Genomic DNA, 19,433 nt, shown 5'->3' with positions numbered 1-19,433 from the left:
TATATTGCTGGGGGGGAGAAAACCCCAAAAGACAAATAATAAATAAAGATTGCAAGTGGAGGCTGTAGCAAATAAAAGCACATCTTTAATCTCCCCAACACATTATTCCCGAGCTTAGTTATGCTGCATACTCCATACCTACTTTGCTCCTTGGCTGCTGATGGGGACTTTAATTGCTATAATGGACTTTAGCTGCTTTTGAAGCCTCAGGTTATTTTAGTTTCTGAGATGTAACCTACTGAGGTTGAAAACTACAGGATATTCTAGATGGTCTGCCACTCGTGATAGCATTTTGAGTGATATTCCTGTGTTTCCCGACCCAAATCTGCTCTTTATTGCCTTTAATGCTGATGGCTTTGCTATTTCATGCCGATGAGTTTGTTATTTCTCTCCAGATTTATTATTTACACACTTGGTTTTATTTGATTATCACTGAAAGACTTCATTTCCCCTCTCATTTTTTTTATTAATTCAACTTCAGCATTTTTCCTTCCTTTGCTCCTCAGGCACTTTCATTAGCTTCATGTCCCAGGAATCTCATGAAAGCCTAAATGTTACTTAGATGATTTTTCTGCCTTAATTTGTTTACTTTATGACTTGTGGCTGAGCTGTTTCTGGGTGCACCCTGTTTGGCCTCACCTGGAAGAATGCTGTGGTATCCCTGTAGTAAGAAAATAGTTCTACATTCTTGCTCTCAGCTGAAGATTTCTTATATTTATATATATATGTACACACACACACTTTAAAATGTAGATATAGATGGTTTCTTTTATATAATTGAAATGCATGCATTTATTTCTACTTATACACATATACATTTCTATTTTTATGAGATAAAAACATTAATTTCTTATCTACAAATGATTTCTTACATACATCTAAGGAATATATACTATTTTTGCCTTATCCTTGTATTTTAAACCAGGAACTAGACAAGATTTATTTTTAATGTATATATCCTGTTACAGAATTGGCTTTCTTCTTATCCATTTAAATCTTGAAACCCCCTTTTATTCTGCCCTAAATTTGCAGTCAAATTCCACCCCCCACCCCCCCAATTCTGCTGAAAGAGTATCCAGGAAAAACTTCATTTCTGCCTTTTTCTTCCCCTACCCCCACCCCACCTCCCCCTAATCCATTTGAGACACCATCTGAGAAGTAGTGGGGCTCAAGTAAATTACAAAGCCCAACCTGAAGTTTTATGTTGTGTGCCTCTGGGGGTGTGTCTCAGGGATGAATAGATCTGCCTGTGCCATTTGAAGAGCTGGGTAGGAAACCACCAGTGGAATTCCTGGTTGAAAAGGAGATTTATATCTCTTGTGCTGAGTCTTGTTGCTGTTACAGTACTGGTTTATACCGGGCAAATGCAGCGGGGCTGAGAGAAGCTGAAGTCGAATCGCATCCTGAAATCCTCTTCCATTCTTGGGCAGGATGGTGGTGTTGGAAAAGGGCAAGTGGAGGTGTCATGTGCTACCCAAGCCTGTTTGCATCCTTGAGTGGTCACAGCATCACAGAATATTAGGGACTGGAAGGGACCTCCAAAGTTCATACAGTCCAACCCCTCTGCCAGAGCAGGATCACCTAGAGCAGGTCACACAGGAACACAGCCAGGCAGGTTTTAAATACCTCCAGAGGGGGAGACTCCACAACCCCCTGGACAGCCTGTTCCAGTCTTCTGTCACCCTCACAGGGAAAAAAGTTTTCTCCTGTTTCCCTGGATGTGAGAGTGGTGCAGGGGATGCTCTGTCACACACAGGTGTGTATTGCAGGGTCACACATCTGAAATCTGCCCCATCCTGTCCACTCGCAAACAAATGCTCAGCAGCTTGTGTGCAGGAGGAGGCCTTCTCCTCCACACCAAAGCTCTATCACAGGGCCAGGAAACTCTACAATGAGCTTCAGCTGATATTAAATGAAAAAGGACTGAGAAAAAAGAAATAAAAATCCCAGCTTTGGCCTTCTCATAAGGAACAATTTGTCTGAGCTCATGTTGAAACTTTTCCCAGGATTTTCCAGCCTTTTTTCTTTTTATGTCTTTTTGCCCATGGTGTGGATTGCCAGGACAAATGTGTGGGTTTGGGAGGCTCCTCCTCCAGCAGCTCAGGGCTGGGGCTGGCTGGAAGAACCCCTTCCCACCTGGGTGGCTCTGGCTTTGAGCAGATCAAGGTGGTTTGCTTCCTGGAAGGGAAAGTAAGTGAATAGGGTGAGGTTTAGGGCATTGTAGAGCTGGAGGGTTAGCTGCTGTAGAGCTTGTCTGAATCTGGTGTTGGTTGAACTCGATGATCTTAAGGGTCTTTTCCCACTGATTTTAGCTACTTGCTTTGGGCTGCTGTATCTCTCCAAGCTGCTGGGGTGGCTGCAATGAAGGCAGCTGGGCTGGGGTGGTGGCACCATGGTGGCAGCAGCAATTCCCTGGAGATATCCTACTCATCCCGGGCAGCCCAGTTTGGGCAGCTCCTGTGAACTATTTGCTCATAAAGAAAAGTTAAGTTTGGGATGGTTTATATCATCCACATATTAATAAGAGATGAACTGCAGCAGTGGTTGTGATTCTGGAAGAGACTTGTTGATTAATGTTCTTTTGTCCATGTGGGACACTGAATCATCAGGGTTTTGTTCTGGTCCTTTGAGCCCAGCTCAGCGTCCCAGTGTGGGACAGGGGCCAACCTCAGCTCAAAGGCTTTTTCACTTTGAAAGAATAGAAGAAAGGAAGAAAGAAGCAGAAAATATATTAAAATGAGAGATTTTATATTAGTTATGTGACCCCCTGGGAGCAACCATAAAATTATGTGGCTTTTTCGTAGCCATTTACTATTCAATATAAAAAGGGCAGTTGCCATGACAACCACTGCATCACACGACATCTGATACCGTGGTGAAACAGGGAGGGCTCTTAAATCAACTCCCCAAATTTCATATGAAAGTAAATTCACTTCACTGCTGATTTCAAGGCAAGTCTGCATCACGACAGGCGCTGTGGTCCCATTACCCTGCTAAGCTTCTGGCCTTTGGGCCCAATCCTGCAAACCAGGAACTGTCTGCAAGCCCTGCAGCCGCCGTTACTCAGCAGTGGGTGAGACTGGATGCTGAAGGAGTTTGTTTTCCTAAGGAAAATGAAATGGAAGGAGCAAATGACACCAGTTTTGGGGACATTTGTTGCTGGTTGGGGAATTAGAAAAAGAAATGAAGGAGCTGAGCTTCATCAGAGCTTAAATCCCAGCTGCCAACTGTGTGATCAGCACAAAGAGGGAGAGGGGGGGTTAAAAAAAAGCTGTTTGTGTAAGCTCTCCTTTGACTTTGGACTTCATCTGTCTCACAATCTGGTCCACATGTGCAAAGTGGAGGGGTAGAAGTGACATCACCCTCGGGCTCTGCTTTGGCTCCTTTCTGGCCAGCAATGATGTGGTGACACAATGGGGTGAGTGGGCAAGGGGAGGTGTCTCTGTGAGCTTCAGGCTGAGCAGCATGGTGACCACTTTGGGAAGTGGGAGGTGTCAAATGATTCTCAGAGGAGCTGTTTGGGTTTCACCCTGTGAAGCCCCAGGAGCATCCCCACTGCTGGGTCCCTGCAGCAGCACAAGTGTTGCCTTACAGCCATTGGATCATTACGTGGATCATTGAAGCACAGAATGGTTTGGGTTAGAAGGGACCTTAAAGGTCATCAAATTCCAACCTCATTGCCATGGACAGGAACACCTTCCACTAGACTAGGTTGCTCCAGGCCCCACCCAGCCTGGCTTTGAACACTTCTAGGGAGGAGCCATCCACAACATCCCTGGGCAACCTGTTCCAGTGTCTCACCACTCTCACTCTGAATAATTTCTTCCTCATATTTAAGCTCCCCACTGATGCTCTGAAAGGTGAAGGTTGCCATTACCCACAGGGAGATTGTTTAGCAGCCATTTTATTTCCAGAAAACAAATATTTTCCAGGCAAAGAGAGTGCTTGGATGGTGCTGGTGGGAGATGGCATCCCCACAGGTGGCATCACTTGTGGGGATGTTGAGCCAATAACCAATTCCTAGATTTGGGCTTGTCCAGCTAATCTGAGGATGCTGGTTGGGCTATCTGTTTGATTTACCTTTTGCTGTGGTTTGGGTTTATTGTTCTTTGGTTGGTTGGTTTTATTTTTCTAATGCAGAAAAGAAAGTATTTGCTGGGTTGCTAAAAAGCAAGCTGGGCTGTTTCCTTCATAGGCAAAAAGAGAGGATCACTAAGCTGCAGACAGAGGCTTTCCGTTCCTGAGCCAGGGTGCCTCAGTGCTGCTCAGGAAACACTGGGTTCCAGTTTCTCTTACTGAATTTGTATGCTTCTCCTTTGTCACGTTGAAATCCTCCTCTAATCTATGCACCAGGGACTATTTTCTGTGGCCAAGACAAGATAAACACCATTCCCCCTCCCCCATTCTACCTGCCTTTTGTACCAAAAGCAACTTTAAAATGTGTGTGATAGTGGCTGCCGCTTAACCTGCTCTCCCCAAGCCCTTGCACTGAAAAAGCTGAGAGCAGGATAATATAATGTTAGTGGTTTAGCATCATCTTGGAGGCTGAGAGCTCCTCCCTCACCTCCTATCCCTCTCAGTGCTGCAGCTGCAGCCCCTGCCTGCCCAGCACTGCCCAGTTCTCTGTCCCATCATTTAAAATACTTCTCATTTTTGACACAATTCTTCAAGTGAATCTTTCCACTGGTGTTCGTCATCGCAGTGGAATTTACATTTCTTTTGTGTATTTTTAGCCAGCGATCAGTTTTCCACAGCAGCCTTGAAAACTATTTAGGCTGAACTGTTGGCATTTCACTTTGTGTTTTGCAGCTAAGGGTTGGGAGGCTTTTCTTGAATGATTTTTAGGGGTGGTTTTTTTGAACGTCTGAAGCTTGCACCCAGCAGAAGTGAGGAGGATGTGTCCACAGGCACAGACTCTGCACAGGAATTCCTGACTTCAAGCCTGGGAAGTGTTGCTTGTGAGGATGCAGAGTGCTTTTTGCCCCTTGAGAAAGATGTGACAAATGGTAGTGGGCCCAAGGAGGTGTTTGAAACAGCACCATGACTTCCCATTCTCATCCCCAATCTGACATGTTGATTGCTTTGCCAAACAGCCAAAGGGATTTTCCCTCCTCCTATAGGAATGGTGCATTTTTATGGGGCTTTGCTGGAAGCTGTTCCCCATCCGCTGTCTGTGGACGCTGCCTCAATGAAGTTAACCTCGGGGCTCTGGGTTCTCACATCCATTAATCATGTTTCATGCTCGCTGATGGCTGTGCAGCTTTGATCTGGCACATCTCAAGGGGGTCTCCTTTCATGGGTGTGCACTCAGAGAACTTCAGCACTTTCCAGTGGGTCCTTGACCCCTGAGGCGCGTGGGCAAACACTTTGGTGCAGGGGACAGAAATGCCCAACCTTGTAAATGCAGTGGCTAAGTGAAGCCCTTTAGGTTTCTCCCATCCCCCCCACCCCAAACACCAGATTTCAAACAGTTTGTGATGAACCTTCAGGAGAGTTTGCAGCCACAATTGTAACCCTAAGCATCTGTCCAAAAGCCTTTTCTGTCTGTGTTTATCAGGCTCCCAAATGCGATGTTTTGTTCACTTCAGAACTCATTTCAATGCCCTGGGGGTTTAAGAGGGTATTAAAAATAACCCAAAAAGATCTTTTTAAAGGGATTGTTATAGCCCAGTGGATGCTAGTTTGGAGGGACTTTTCATCTACAGTGTATTGGAACTTGGGATCCTAACTTTCCCTTTGGAAATCTCAGTCTTAGTTTGTTTTGTTCATCCTGCTCTTGACCTGCTCCGACTCTGGGGACAAGTCACCCAACCTTGGTAGACCCTGGGCATGCAGGGACAGGTAGTGAGGAGAGCTTAGCACAACCCAGCTTCTGCTCTAGATGACCATTATTTATCAGCTTGGCTCAACTCTTAATTATTGAGAATGAAAATGCCCTTCCTTCTGAGTCTTGTCCCTCTGCTGTTATTCACCCTGGCTTTGTTTTACGAGTGGCTGATACATGAAAGCAGAGAAAAGGCTCCAAACTCAAACCTGAGCCGACCCTCTCAGATCTACACCCTGCACATCAACAGCCACAAAGTGGTTAAGAGGCTTGATGCAAAGCTGATAAAATGCCAAAAATTCCTCATTCTCCCTCTTGGGGAGCAGGGAGAGGGTTGTCTGGAAAATGTCACCAATAAAAATTGCATTTAAGTGGTATATAATGCAGCCAGCTACTGTGGGCAGAGTTACGTGGAGCCAGACGAAGGGGTTTAAAGAGCACAAGCTCCCTTTGCTAGCTCCTGTCCCAGCTGGGGCACAAAGAGCAGCACTGCTGCCTTGAGCTCTCCTCAGCACAGATGGGCACGAAACAGGAAAGGTTCCTGAGCACAAAAGACAAGCATGGAGAAAATGTCTTCTGTTTCTTGAAAATTCTCCTTTTAAATCATCTAACCCCACAATTAGTGTCAACTGATGTTGCTCTGCTGTGTTGTGTTCATCCATCCACCCATTTACCTGTCTCCAGCTGAAGACACCACCCCTTGCAGTCCTCCCTGTTTTGCCCAGTGCCTGTCTCTCTGTTGGGGATGGATGTGTCCTTTATAGCTGCTTTGGACACCCCAGTAAGGAGCAGTATGTCGGCCTGAAGATCCCTTTTTCTCTGAAGTCTGGGAAGGACAGACTCCGTGAGCCAATCTGGGAGAGGGGAGGAAAGATTCAAAAGGGTTATGCCAAGAAAACAAGAAGGCACATTTATGCCCAGTAAAAGGCAGGAAAGCTTCTCTTAAAGCCAACCTAATTATTAAAAAAAATAAATCCATTTTTGAAACCCATTTTCCTCTGTAGCATCCAGGCATGTCTCCTATTTGTGGAAGATCACAGAATGACTTGAGTTGTAAGGGACCGTAAAGATCATCCAGTTCCAGTCCCCCTGCCATGGGCAGGGATACCTCCTGCTGGACCAGGCTCCTGAAAGCCTCATCCAGCCTGCTCTTGAACACCTCCAGGGATGAGGCACCCACAGCTTCTCTGGACAAACTGTTCCAGTGTCTCACACCCTCATAATAAAGAGCTTCCTAATGTCTGGATCTACCCTGCTCTAGTTTCAAACCATTGTCCTTTGTCCTATCACCACAGACCCTTATAAGAAGTCCCTCCCCAGCTTTCCTGTAGCCCCCTTCAGGTACTGGAAGGCTGCTGCAAAGTTTCCATGGAGCCTTCTGTTCTCCAGGCTGAGCAGATGAATGCTGTGGGACTAGCTGGGATATGCAGCCCCTCTTGGCCCATGGTGCTCCATCAGAGCTGCCCTATGCTGGCCTGAGCCTGGACTGGTCAGTGCCTGCTGGCCCTTGGCTCTTTCTTATCTCCCTTAACCCTCGCCATGACAAACCAGCAGCAACTCGAGAAGAGGGCAGAAGTTGTAGGGTGACTGCAAGAGGTGCCCAGCCCCAGCCAGCCACACAAAGCTTCCCTACAAACAGGAGGGGAAACCCCAAATCTCCTCTCTTGTAGTTTCCTTGTACCACCAGAGAAAATAAAAACAGTTTGACTTTTTTCCCCTTTTCTCCTTTTTTTTTTCTTCCCCTGTGGTTTGTGTGATTTTAATTTTTTTTCCCTCTGCTAAACTGTGTGTTTTTCAGCTCAGTAAAGTATTTATTAGGAGTCTTTATGGCCCAGTCTGCTGGTGAATTATAGATATTGTACAGCTCCAGTGTGAGCTGGGGAAAAAATTTATGGCTTCTTTTCCACCCGGACTGACTCTATCCAATAGCAGTAAGAAAATGAGGGTTTAGGAGGAGAGCTTTAAGCTCAGCTCTGCTCAGTGGAGCAGCAGAGACCTTTTCTGCCTTGCTCCATGTGCATTTACACAAAGTCATTTCCCCCTCTAATGCGAAAGCAAAGCTAAAGTTGAGCACTACCAGGCTTTGTGTCCTGCTTTGTCTTGTCTTTTTCAAGCTGGGTTTCTCACTTTAGCATCAATTGTTTCCCAGATCATTCTTAATTCAATGCATAAATACCAACCGCGGCTGCACATTGTCAAGGCAGATGAGAACAACGCCTTCGGGTCGAAGAACACAGCTTTCTGCACCCACGTTTTCCCCGAGACCTCCTTTATATCGGTGACCTCCTACCAGAACCACAAGGTAAGCTGCTTTTTCATGCTGAGCGTCGCTTCCTTTCTCTTCCTGGGCTTTTGGAGCTCTCTGCTGCCGACGGCCACGGAATGAGCATCCAAACAGCAGCGGCAGAGCCTTGCTGAGCGGGAGCTGTTTGCTTGGAGGGAGGGGGAGAGCCTGTCAGGCTGCTATTGTGCAGCAGAGATGCCTGTTTAAAAGACAAGTTTCCAGCCCAGCATTAAGCAAGAGTGAGGAGCCAGAAGATGCAGCTGAGGAGCAGCATGAACATTGCTGGGTAACAATATCTTGGCAGACCCTGCGAGCTCAGACGCTAATGAATCGCCGTGCTCAGATGTCACTCACAAGAGCAAGCAAGTCTCATAATGAGTAGTAAAGCTTGCTCATAAATCTGCACTGAAAAGTAATTATAGTGTGTGTATTTAGTGAGAGGTACGAGGAATGTAACCATAAAAACACAGCTACGAGCCTGCTCTGTGGTTAGCACAGGAGGGCAGGAGGGGGTTTGGGGTTAGTTGTGGGGGGAAGGATGAAGGACAAAGGGCTTGGTTCTGAGCTTTGGGTGCATGCCGTGGGCAGTCATGTACTCTAGGCTTTGGGGTTTCTTCTTTTTTGAGCCTGGTGGTAGTGGGTAGTGTTCCCCTGAGGGTTTTGCCAGCCCAGCTTGCTAGCAGGGTGGGCAGTAAGATGACAGTTAATTGGCACCTCCTTGTGACAGCGCGTGCGTGTCAGCAAGGCAGGATGGGGAGGATGCTAGGCAGAGGATGATGAGGCTCCTGTTTGCCTTGCCTTTGCTCAAGCTTCTGCTCCACTGAAGCTTTCCTAGTGGTTAAGCCTAACTGAAGGGTTGTATGGGAATTAATTGGAGTTTTTAAAGTACAACAGGAGGCATTAAAAAAAGGTGCAGAGTGAGGGAGCGCTGCTGGAAACCTCCTGTCACTCTGAATGAAAACCCTGCCCTGTGTTACTGCATCAGCTCCTTTCCTACACATCCATCGGAAAATCCTACAGGAACACATGTGAAATTCTTCCTCCCCAATAATCTGACCAGACCTTTTCCTCCCAAGCAGGATGCCTGTGTGCCCTTTGATGCTTGAAGCATAGAGTTCCTTGCAAGGTTTTGCAATTAGTGAGCCAATTAAAAGACTCAGGGCAGAACCATGGATGTGTTATGGAGAGGCAGGGATGGGGGCGGAAAAAAGGTCCCTATTTGGACACTGAAGTGAATCCTGTTTGAAAAGGTTTAACTGTTGGTGTAAAATAACCAGTTGCCCAAACGTGGTTAACCAAAAAGGCTCGAAAGAGCTTATTTAATACCTACTTAAAATGTCTGGCTTGTCAATAGTGCCTTTCAGCCCTAAGGTGCCCAAAGTGCTCCATAAACTTCACACTTCTACTGTCATTGCCACACAACCACTCCTGGGGCAGCCTGGTAGCTGGGTGGCAGCACAGAATGGGCTTGACAGATTTAGGAGAAAGTGCCCCAGATGAGCTCAAAACTCTCACCTGGATGGGATGAAGCTAGAGGAAGGTAACAGGGAGGGACTGAAGCCCTGAATCTGCTCATGTCAGTAAATAACAAAATTAAATGAAGATGTACAGAACTGCTGCTGGGTTTGGATTAGGAGGGGACCTACACTTCTTGTGGTCCATCAGCTGATTGGGAGCTATCCTGGAACCATTGTTGGCTGCAGAAGCAGAGAGATCAAGTCCTCAAGGCTGGTTAAATTCACATCACTGCCTTTTCCCCATCACAGACACCAGCCAGCAGTTCTGTCAAGGAGTTTTTGGGTGAGGGATGTTTTCCAGCGTTGCTGGAAGGGCAGTTGTCAGCTATAGCATTCCTCAGCAATCCCTAAATCATTCCAAAGCAGCAGAATAAGATCTGCTTCTATACAAAATTGCTATGGAAGTGAGGAGAGCCACATTGTCAGCAATAGGGTCTCTAATGTGGAGATGTAGGAAATATTCTCTTAAATCAGTCAAATACATCCCCACTAAGCCCAAAGCTTAGGGATCTTTACCTTCCTATCCTCATTGACAGTCAGCAATTTCATCAGCTTTAAAAACTGCTTCTGCTTGATCTAACTGCACAGCTCAGGTTCTCAGTGCTGAATGCACAGACCCCATCTCCACCACCACCTCTCCTGCTGGCTGAACCTCTCGTGGGCTCTGCATTTCATGATGGGGCACCTGGAGACCTACAGCCTCAGACCTGCTGCTCCCTTTTCAAAGTCTTTCTGCTTTCACTCTTTGACAGATAACCCAGCTGAAAATCGAAAACAATCCCTTTGCCAAGGGCTTCAGGGGGAGCGACGACAGCGACCTGCGGGTGGCACGACTGCAGAGGTACAGCTGAGTTGCATGAGGGGTGGTGGGAAGCAGCTGCTTGGTGGAGCGGCCTCTTGCCCAGCCTGGGGACCTGCTGCAGTGTGCACAGGGGTGTATATGTGTGCACTGAACACAGAACATCCTTCAGATACGTGCTCTGTGCAGAAATCACAGAATGCCAGGTTGGAAGGATCACCCGGTCCAACCTTCCTAGGTGATAGTGTAGGTGAAATGAGCTGGCCCAGCACCCTGTCAAGCTGAGTCTTAAAACTGTCCAGTGTAGGGGAATCCTCTGCTTCCCTTGAGAGATGATTCCAATCTGTAACTGTTCTCATAGGGAAACAGTTTCTTCTGGAGTCCAAAAGGAATCTCCCCAGGACTATCTTGTCCCCACCACCCCTTGTCTTTTCCATGGGACTCCCCATCTTCCTGGTAGCCATCCTTTATCAACTGGTCCATGGCAGTAAGGTCACTCCTAAGACTTCTCTTCTCCAGGCTGAACAAACCCAGCTCTCAGCCTCTTGTCCTATGGCACAATTACAGCCGGGCTTATTCTGCTACTGATGTGCTGCACTACTTTGGAGTAGTTAAAAGGTACCTATGGTATGGGAGCATCACATTTTGTTGTGTCTGAGGGCACATTTACAATGCCTTCTATGCCTCTGAAAACTTTCTGTAATTCAGTGACACACTTTGCATGCTGTGCCCACACCAAGCAGTGTGATCAGTACGAGTTCGTTGTGTTTGGCAAAGGGTGTTGAAGCCATTGGATGAAGATGCTCTAAGGAAGCCAAATGAATATTTCATCCTTCTGTTATTGCTAATTGCTGTCTAACTGGTAATAATTTTTCTCACCTCTTGTAGCAAAGAATATCCAGTCATTTCCAAAAGCATCATGAGGCAGAGGTTGGTGTCCAGTCACGGCCAGCTTTCAGCAAAGCCAGATGTGAACCCACTTCATGGGAATCACCAGACCCTTCAACATTATCAGTATGAGAACGGTGCTCACATGCAGTTTGCAGCTTCAGACACTCAAGATCTGCCACTCAACACCTTCACAGCACAGAGAGATTCAGGGCTCTTCTATCATTGCCTAAAAAGAAGAGGTAACTCGAGTTTACAGCTGGAAAAATCTTACAGCAAAGAAACCTAAGAGTGTGAGCAGCAAAAGCTTGCTGCTAAGTCCAGCTCCATTTAGATTGGTCTCTTAGGTCTTGATCCTCAAGGATACTGATGTGATCAGTGTGTTTTGGAGACTCAGGGCCCAAAAGCCGGGACTTTAGGAGGTTATTAGTGGGTTTGTCTCATAGAAAGCCAATTCAGACTGTGAGCCAGAGCTGGAAAAATTAATCAGAGTAATCTGCATACACAATGCAAATGGCATGAAGCTGTGCTGGAAAGTGATCCATTATTAAAATGAGCTGAATTAATAATTGTTTGGAGGAGGCCTTATCTATCCTGAGATGTTCTGACACTGCCTTTAGTATTAATGCAGCTACACATCCCCAGCACTTTTCCAGGATGAAGTCATTAGCAATTCTCTGCAGGTTAGTAGGGCTGTGGAAGCTGTGTGTAAGCTTCCTGTTCTTCCTTACCACTAGTTCTGAAGTTTAAGTGAGCTGCAACTTCATTCTCTCCCTTGCAGCCCAGCATCAAATGAGATCATGGCATGTCTTAAGCTAAATGGAAAAGTTCTGCACAGGAAAAAAATATCCTATTTGCATGTCTCATTGGCCTCTAATTTATTTAAGCTGTGAGAATGCTCTGATCATGGGCAAATGAAGAATCTAACAGCACCAGTAACGAGGACTGGGAGGCAAATGTGTAATTGCAGCAGATGTTTCATCTGCAGATGAATTCACTAATTCATCCCAAGAATACTCCTAACAGCTAACAGCAAGCTGCTGGTGAAGGCAGCCACTGGAATCCGTAGGAGAAGGGCTGCAGCTCCTCTGCGTGGAGCTGAGGGAAGGGCTGCTGAGTGGGAAAGGGCTCCTTTATCTGGAAATATTTCTGCAGCTTTGGACACGAATCTCTGGGAAATGTATGGGCATTTTTGTAATGACAGGAAGGCAGGCTGAGATAAGACCCTTTAAGAGACTTCTTGAATTTGTCAGGAGTAACACGGCGGGAGTGTCAGGGCCCTGTGTTATCTGGATGAATGTGAAGTAATCTCTGATGTGAGCAGAGAGTAGCCCAAGGCCCTCACTTAGCCAGATAAATGTCACCAGAAGGCTTTGAGGCCGAGGGGATTAGCCTGACAATGTTTGCAACACAATGTCTTTTTGATGTCGTGCATTGTCTTTCCAAACTCAAATGGTTTAACTGGATTAATCTGAAAGAGAGCCCCGGTTGTTTAGTGAAATAATCACAGACTGCCTGCTTGGCTTCTGAGGGGACTCCACAGAAGCAGCCCAGGCCCTTGGCAGATCGCTGCTAAACGCTGTGGCTCTGGGAGCTGCTCCTGACCAAGTGGTTTTGATTTTGCTTGCAGAAAGTGCTCGGCACCTGGACCTGCCCTGCAAACGTTCCTACCTGGAAGCCTCCTCCTCTGTAGGAGACGATCACTACTTCCGTTCCCCGCCTCCCTACGAGCAGCAGATGCTCAGCCCTTCCTACTGCAGCGAGGTGGCTCCGAGGGATGCCTGCATGTACTCTGGTTCTGGGGCTGAAATCGCTGGGGTCTCAACGGTTGACGACTTGCCACCTCCACCTCCCCCCCTGAGCTGCAATATGTGGACTTCTGTCGCACCTTACACCAGCTACAGTGTTCAGACAATGGAAACTGTCCCTTACCAGCCTTTCCCCACTCATTTTACCGCCACCACCATGATGCCGCGGCTCCCGTCCATCGCGGGCCAAGGCTCGCAGCCGCCAGGTAACAGCCACTTCAGCGTCTACAATCAGCTGTCCCAGTCTCAGGTTCGGGAGCGGGTTCCTTCTGCCTCCTTCCCGAGGGAAAGGGTGCACCCCTCCGTGTGCGAGAGGAAACCTCCCTCTCCGCACCTCAACGCGGCCAACGAGTTCCTCTACTCGCAAAGCTTCTCCTTGTCGCGGGAGTCGTCGCTGCAGTATCATTCAGGGCTAGGGACTGTGGAGAACTGGACTGATGGGTGACTCCCATGGCCGAGCCGTGCCACAGCCGACGTTACTGCTCCAGGACAGTTCCATCAGTGTTGATACCTGTGGGTAACTTGCACTGCGGTGAGACAAATGTGCGTTTCCAGAGGGATTTGTGGGGGTGAAGAGTTTGCATCTTCAGGCACACAGAGAATGACATCTCCTGTCTCGGTGGGCTGCATCCATCAGTCTCATACTGACTCCTGAATAAATTAGTTCATTACTGATCCAGTAGAAACCACGTTCATGACCATCAAGTGAAGCAGGCAGTCATTTCCTATGCTTGTAACATTAAACACCCACGAGCAAGTTCTGGCTCTTTGGGGGGTGGGGGGGAAAAGGGAAAAGAAGAGCTTCACTTTTATGGTTCTTGGTTGATGAAGTCACAGCATCCCAACACTCAAAGGGAAAAGCGATGGCTCTGGTTGTGTAGTTCCAGGACTGCTGTAAGCAGCACTTCTTTAGCTCTTTTTCTCTGTAGAAATTCCTTCTTCCTCTGGAAGTGATGGAGCTGTAGGAGCACAGGGGCCCATGGAGAGGCTCAGTGGTGGGGTCAGGGAGCCACAGTGCCACCCCGGCACCTCCCCAGTGCAGTGCAGGGTTCGTGCCAGGGCTTGTGGAGGCTAAGGCGCTGATGCACAAATGTCTCTTCTTCTCCCCCCACAACACCATCCTTCTGGCTGTGGGAAATGAAGAAGTTAGAGCGTTCTGCCCGAGGCCAAACAGCAAATTAATTGCAGCATTAGGAACAGACCCAGTGTCTTCAGACTCCCATCCCTTGATTGAATCACACTTGCTTATTGCAATATATTTATGAAGTTTAAGCTTAAAAAAATTGCTAATACTTTCCAGGAATGGTTTCTGTATTTGCTGGTCCTTGATTTCTTCTGTGCTCAGCTGGAATGTGCCTTTTGTGCTATGTTTGTTTGTTTGTTTTTTAATTTTGCAGCTAACATGGAAAGAATTGTTTGCAGCATAAAGGAGGCATAGAGGAATCCTCTCTTAACTAGGGGGGGGGGGGTGAGTGGTCTCATCACCTGCCAGGCTTTGCAGTGTACAAATATTTGTAGATCAGGTAAAAATCTGTAACCAGTGTAATACATTGCTGCTCTTGTTTGCTGTGGAACTATCTTGAGCTGACTCCTGCGGCGCTGGCTTTGCCTAGCAGAGTGTCCCTGACTCAGCGACAGCCAAGGTGTGGAACAGCCTCATCTGGGAAAGCAAGTTGGGCTCTTTCTGAAGTGAAACTCCAATGGCTTTCACCCAAAAAGCTCCTCTGCTGGGCTGTGTCCTCCTCTGGTCTGCAGTGTGTCCACCCTGCTGAGCTCCCAGGTGCAGCTGTCCTGGCAACTCAGAGGTGATGCTGGGAGTTTGGGTCCTCTGAAGAGCGCAAAATTCAAGCTTTAGTCATGCACAGCAGGAGGCTTTTCCCTCCCCTGCTTCCCAAACAGGCAAAGGCAAGAAGCTGAAATACAAATCTGGGAGCTGTGAGGTACTTCTGTGTCTTGATGGCTCCATCCCAACGAAGGGAGGCTGGGGCATGAGGGTCGTTTCACTGCAAGCAGCCACCCCGAGGCCACCAAAGCGGAGGTCACGCTTCAAGCAGGACAATCTCATACACCCATTCAGCAGACGCCAGGTGTGAGCAGTGTGGATTTTGTAATCAGATCTTGGAAATCACTACAGCTTTTGCATGCTGAATAGCTATTTATATACATATATATATTTTATATATATATATATAAAAAAATCTCTATATATCACAACTGCAGGCCACGTGTCCCATTCAGCTTTGCTTTTTACAACTGAAATACTTAATAAAAATGAATGTTGAAAGGTTGTTTTTTTTTTTTTTAAGACATCTATTTAAGATATTATTATTTTTTTTTTAATTACACACCTTTGATGTAAAAACTAAGGATTGGTTAGAGTTAAAAAAACCAAAACAAACCCAAGCCATATATGCTACAGATAAATCTTTCTTAGAAACCACATTAGCTACAGGTGGTATGGACTCTTTCAATGTTTGTTACATAGCATGGACATTTTATTTTACCTATCAGAACATAAAGTCATTTTACTACTCTAAGCTGTCTCTGGGTGCATTTCAATGGTTAGGATAAAACCCTTCTGTGGTGAATTACCTGATTCCTTGTCTCTCTCTTCTGTCTCCCCCTGCCTGATTACACCGATCCAACACTTTCCCAAGGTGCACACTTGGCTCTCTTTCACCACCTCAAAGCTGCAGCATCAAACTTGAATTACCCACAACAAGAATAAGAGGTTTGGGTTGGTTTGTGATCACAGAATATATCCAGTTGGAAGAGATCTTGCAGATCACCCAGTCCGACCTTTGACCCAGCAGTGAAGGGTCAACACTAAACCATGTCCCTAGGCACCAGGTCTGCTTGAAGACCCCCAAGGATGGTAGCTCTGCCACCACCCCAGGCAGACCACTTCAGTGTTTGAGAACCTTCTCAGTGAAGAATTATTTCCTAATATCCAGCCTGACCCTCCCCTGGCACAGCTTGTAACCATTTCCTCTGATTGTGATCAAGGAGAAGAGGCTGCCCCCCTCCTGGCTCCAACCTCCTGATAGCTCATCATGGCTCATCTTTTTTTTAATGGAGACCGGACTCTGAACACACCGAGCACTACCAGGTGAAATCCAAAGCAGCCACAGCCACCCAAAAGTTGCCCCAGTGCTTACGTGTAGAGAGTGACAGGGACAACACTGAAGAATTAAAGGTTGGAGGTGGTGGTGGGGGAAAGGTCTGAGGGTGTCACCAACCATTATTTGAAATGCTCAGTTCATTTCTCACAGTGACACCGAGTCAACACTAAAGGAGACAAATGCTGCCACTATAACCTAAAAAATTAATGGGGTCAGCAGCCCAGGGGCCAAATGAGAAGCCAACCTGGATCTTTGGCCTGGTTTACAAATATGATTAACAGCATAGCAATGCCAATTTTTAATGAATAATCATTGCTTCTATTTTTAACCAATTTTTTAATCAATCTACTACTCTTCAATGTAACATTTATAGATTGATGGCAGTTTAAAAGTAACTCCTGTAAGAACTGTCCCAGCAGCTTTCAGTTAATACAGGGGGTGTAGAGGAGACTTCAACATGGAATTAATGCAGGTTTGAACTTGGGAGCACACAGGCTGTCAACCTGTGCAAAGGGGACAGTCGCTGTCCCAGACCAGCCACTGGGGCTGAGCATCAAGTGCCCTGTGACAGCCTGTGGCAAATAATAAGCTTTTAGTTATAAAACCAGGAGATGGTATTTGTGAGCACAGGGCCTGGTTGTAAAAGGCTGAGTTAGCAGATAAATGTGTAAAATGTGGCTGTGCTAATCTGGTCATCTGGGCTCCTTTTATAGTCAGTGGAGAGAGATCAGACATTGAGATTAGAATGGGATGAGTCATCCTCTGGTGAGGATCTTTTTCCACTCAGAGAGGAATCTAGCTCAGTCCTTTAGATTTCCCATCTCTAAACAGCAAGCATTAAATTGTTGGGATCCCTCTTCTATGTAGCATTTATGAGGATAGGCTGAAGGAGCTGGGGTTGCTCAGCCTAGAGAAGAGAAGACTGGGGGAACATTAAAGTGCCTTCCAGTACCTGAAGGGATCCTACAGGAAGACTGCAGAGGGCTTTTTCAGAAGGGTGTCTAGCAAGAGGACAAGGGGGAATGGTTTGAAGCTAAGGGAGAGTAGGGCTAGACTGGTGCTTAGGAAGTTCTTTAGTACAAGGGGACTCTGGAATAGGTTGCCCAGGGAGGTTGTGGATGCCTCTTCCCTGGGGCTGATCGAGGCCAGGATGGATAAGGCCTTGAGCAGCTGAGTCTGATTTAGAGGTGTCCCTGCCCGAGGTGAGGAGGTTGGAGTAGATGATCTGCAACCCTGATCCCTTCCAACCTAAGTCATTCTATGATTCAGCTAGCATTAAACAGCATCAGCTTACAAACCACGTGTGACCTGAGCACGGGCCCACAGCTAGCACGTCCCTGAGGCACATTCAGCTGGTATTAATTCAGGGGATGGAAATGTGTTGGGTTTGGGGGGATTTTTTTTTTTGTTTGGGTTTTGTTTTTCATTGCAACATTTCCAACCTGTTGAAGTATTTGATCCCAAGAGCCAGCTCATGAGCAAGGTGGGCAGCACTGGGCTGGCTGGATGAGGCACCCTGGTTCCACTTCATTTCTTCTGAGCTTCACATCTAGGTAGGTCTGGCAGCTGCTGAGTGTGTGACTCTCCATCAAGCTGTGTAGTGCCATTCCCGGTGCCGTCTGCCCTGCAGCTCCCTGCCCAGCTGTGGGCATTCACCAGCAGAGAGCACAGCAACATCCAAGCCTCCTTGAGGATTTGGTCTGCTTGCTTTTCAAATCAGAAACACTAAGCTGTGGACATCATTAAAAAAATATCCCAACAACCTGCACAGCATTAAAATAGATCAAGTGTGCTTACTGTGTCTGCCTTTGATTTACTGCACTGCAAGCAGCTTTTACTTCTCAAGAATGTGGAGAGCTTCACGTGTGTGGAGCCTTTCTCAGCTCCAGCTTTGGTTAGCTTTTGGTTAGCTGGTTTGTTGCATCCTAGCAGCGAATGGCAATCCAAGTGCAGAGAAACTAGGGCCATTTCAAATCAGATTAAAGCAAAAATTAGCAAGTGAGGAAAGGTTGGCTCCACATGAGCTCTGGTTTCCATTGATGTATTCTAGTCAGTACTAAAAGGCTCAGGGATTTTTTTTCCTTTTATCCTGTTTTTCTTTAAGGTAGATGTCCAAATTTAATATTGGAACAAGCAAGCTTAACTCCACTGAGTCCAACAGCACTTATGCCAGCTCTGAGTTTGGCCTTCACTCTAAATAGAGCAAATATTTGTATCAGCTTGCTGAGTATGTGAGTAATAGGAATATTTGCCAGAATTTAAACAAGCTAAACCTCAGCCCTGCCAAGAGCCCCACCATTCAATTTGGTATCATTGGCAGCTCACAGGCTCAAGAGAGGCCTAAGTCTGGAAGAGCTGGGGGATTTTTTTGGCAAAGACTGATTTTTTTTTCTAATTTTTTTTCTCCCCCTCTTTCTCCACATTTTGGAAAATTTGTGCCTCTCTGTATTAATTTATGATGTCATTAAATAATTCCTTTTGCAGCTTGTATAGAAAGAATGTTTCTTTTGAAGATGAGAACTCCCCTGAGGATGGTTAGAGTGCAAAAATCCAGCAGGAGGAATAAAAACCAATCCCCTCTCTCCTTGGCCACTCATGTTCCTGCAGCAATGTTTGAATAATAATAAAAAATTACAATATTTTAGTTTAAGGACCTGCTCCAATTAGGTGCCATGCACTTGACTGTGACAAGAGGCAGCCCAGATTCAATGTGACTTGAGGAGTTTTATTGCTGTGATAGTGGGCTGGAAGAGAACTCGTGAGTCTGTGACTTGCTGCTGGAGAGTACAAGGTTTTTGAATTGATTTCCTCTCCACAAATTACAGGATCAATATTAAAAATGAAAGAGGAGAAAGTACTGGGAATGGTACAAGCAAAGCAAAAGGTCTTGTCCAACATGAGCTGTGTTTTGATGTGAAAACAGTGCCATGAGAGGAACTGCCTCTTGGGCTCTGCCCACGAAACAGCCGCTCTGGGCAGTGGTGGTCAGACAGCAGCTTCATGCTAGGATTCACAGCCTCTCCTTGCACCAGTGCTGTGCAGGCCAGACTGGGCTGTGTGGTATTTAAACTGAAGTGAAGTTTCATTTTGAACTTGGCATGGGCTGCTCGACCCCCTTGAGAAACTGCTTGGGTAACAGCTAGGGAAGTCAATACCCCTGGAGCTTTGTGCCATAGTGCTGGGTGGTTACA

The 19,433-nt window shown here is 46.6% G+C and overlaps 1 protein-coding gene across 1 annotated transcript in view; it reads left to right on the top strand.

Moving 5' to 3' along the window:
* Positions 1 to 13,753, top strand: part of TBX4 (T-box transcription factor 4) — a 35,393-nt gene extending 21,640 nt beyond the window's left edge. The window contains exons 5-8 of the mRNA XM_009902791.2: positions 7,974 to 8,126; positions 10,378 to 10,466; positions 11,313 to 11,554; positions 12,943 to 13,753. Of these exons, the coding sequence (XP_009901093.1) occupies positions 7,974 to 8,126; positions 10,378 to 10,466; positions 11,313 to 11,554; positions 12,943 to 13,565 (1,107 nt within the window). The 3' untranslated portion in view covers positions 13,566 to 13,753. The remainder of the gene's footprint in view (positions 1 to 7,973; positions 8,127 to 10,377; positions 10,467 to 11,312; positions 11,555 to 12,942) is intronic.
* The last annotated feature ends 5,680 nt before the right edge of the window (positions 13,754 to 19,433 follow it).

The sequence above is a fragment of the Dryobates pubescens genome, chromosome 13 (genome assembly GCF_014839835.1).
Source record: "Dryobates pubescens isolate bDryPub1 chromosome 13, bDryPub1.pri, whole genome shotgun sequence".
NCBI classification, from domain to species: Eukaryota; Metazoa; Chordata; class Aves; order Piciformes; family Picidae; genus Dryobates; species Dryobates pubescens.
The sequence above is the reverse complement of the archived record's forward strand: the minus strand, read 5'-3'. Positions and strand labels throughout refer to the sequence as shown.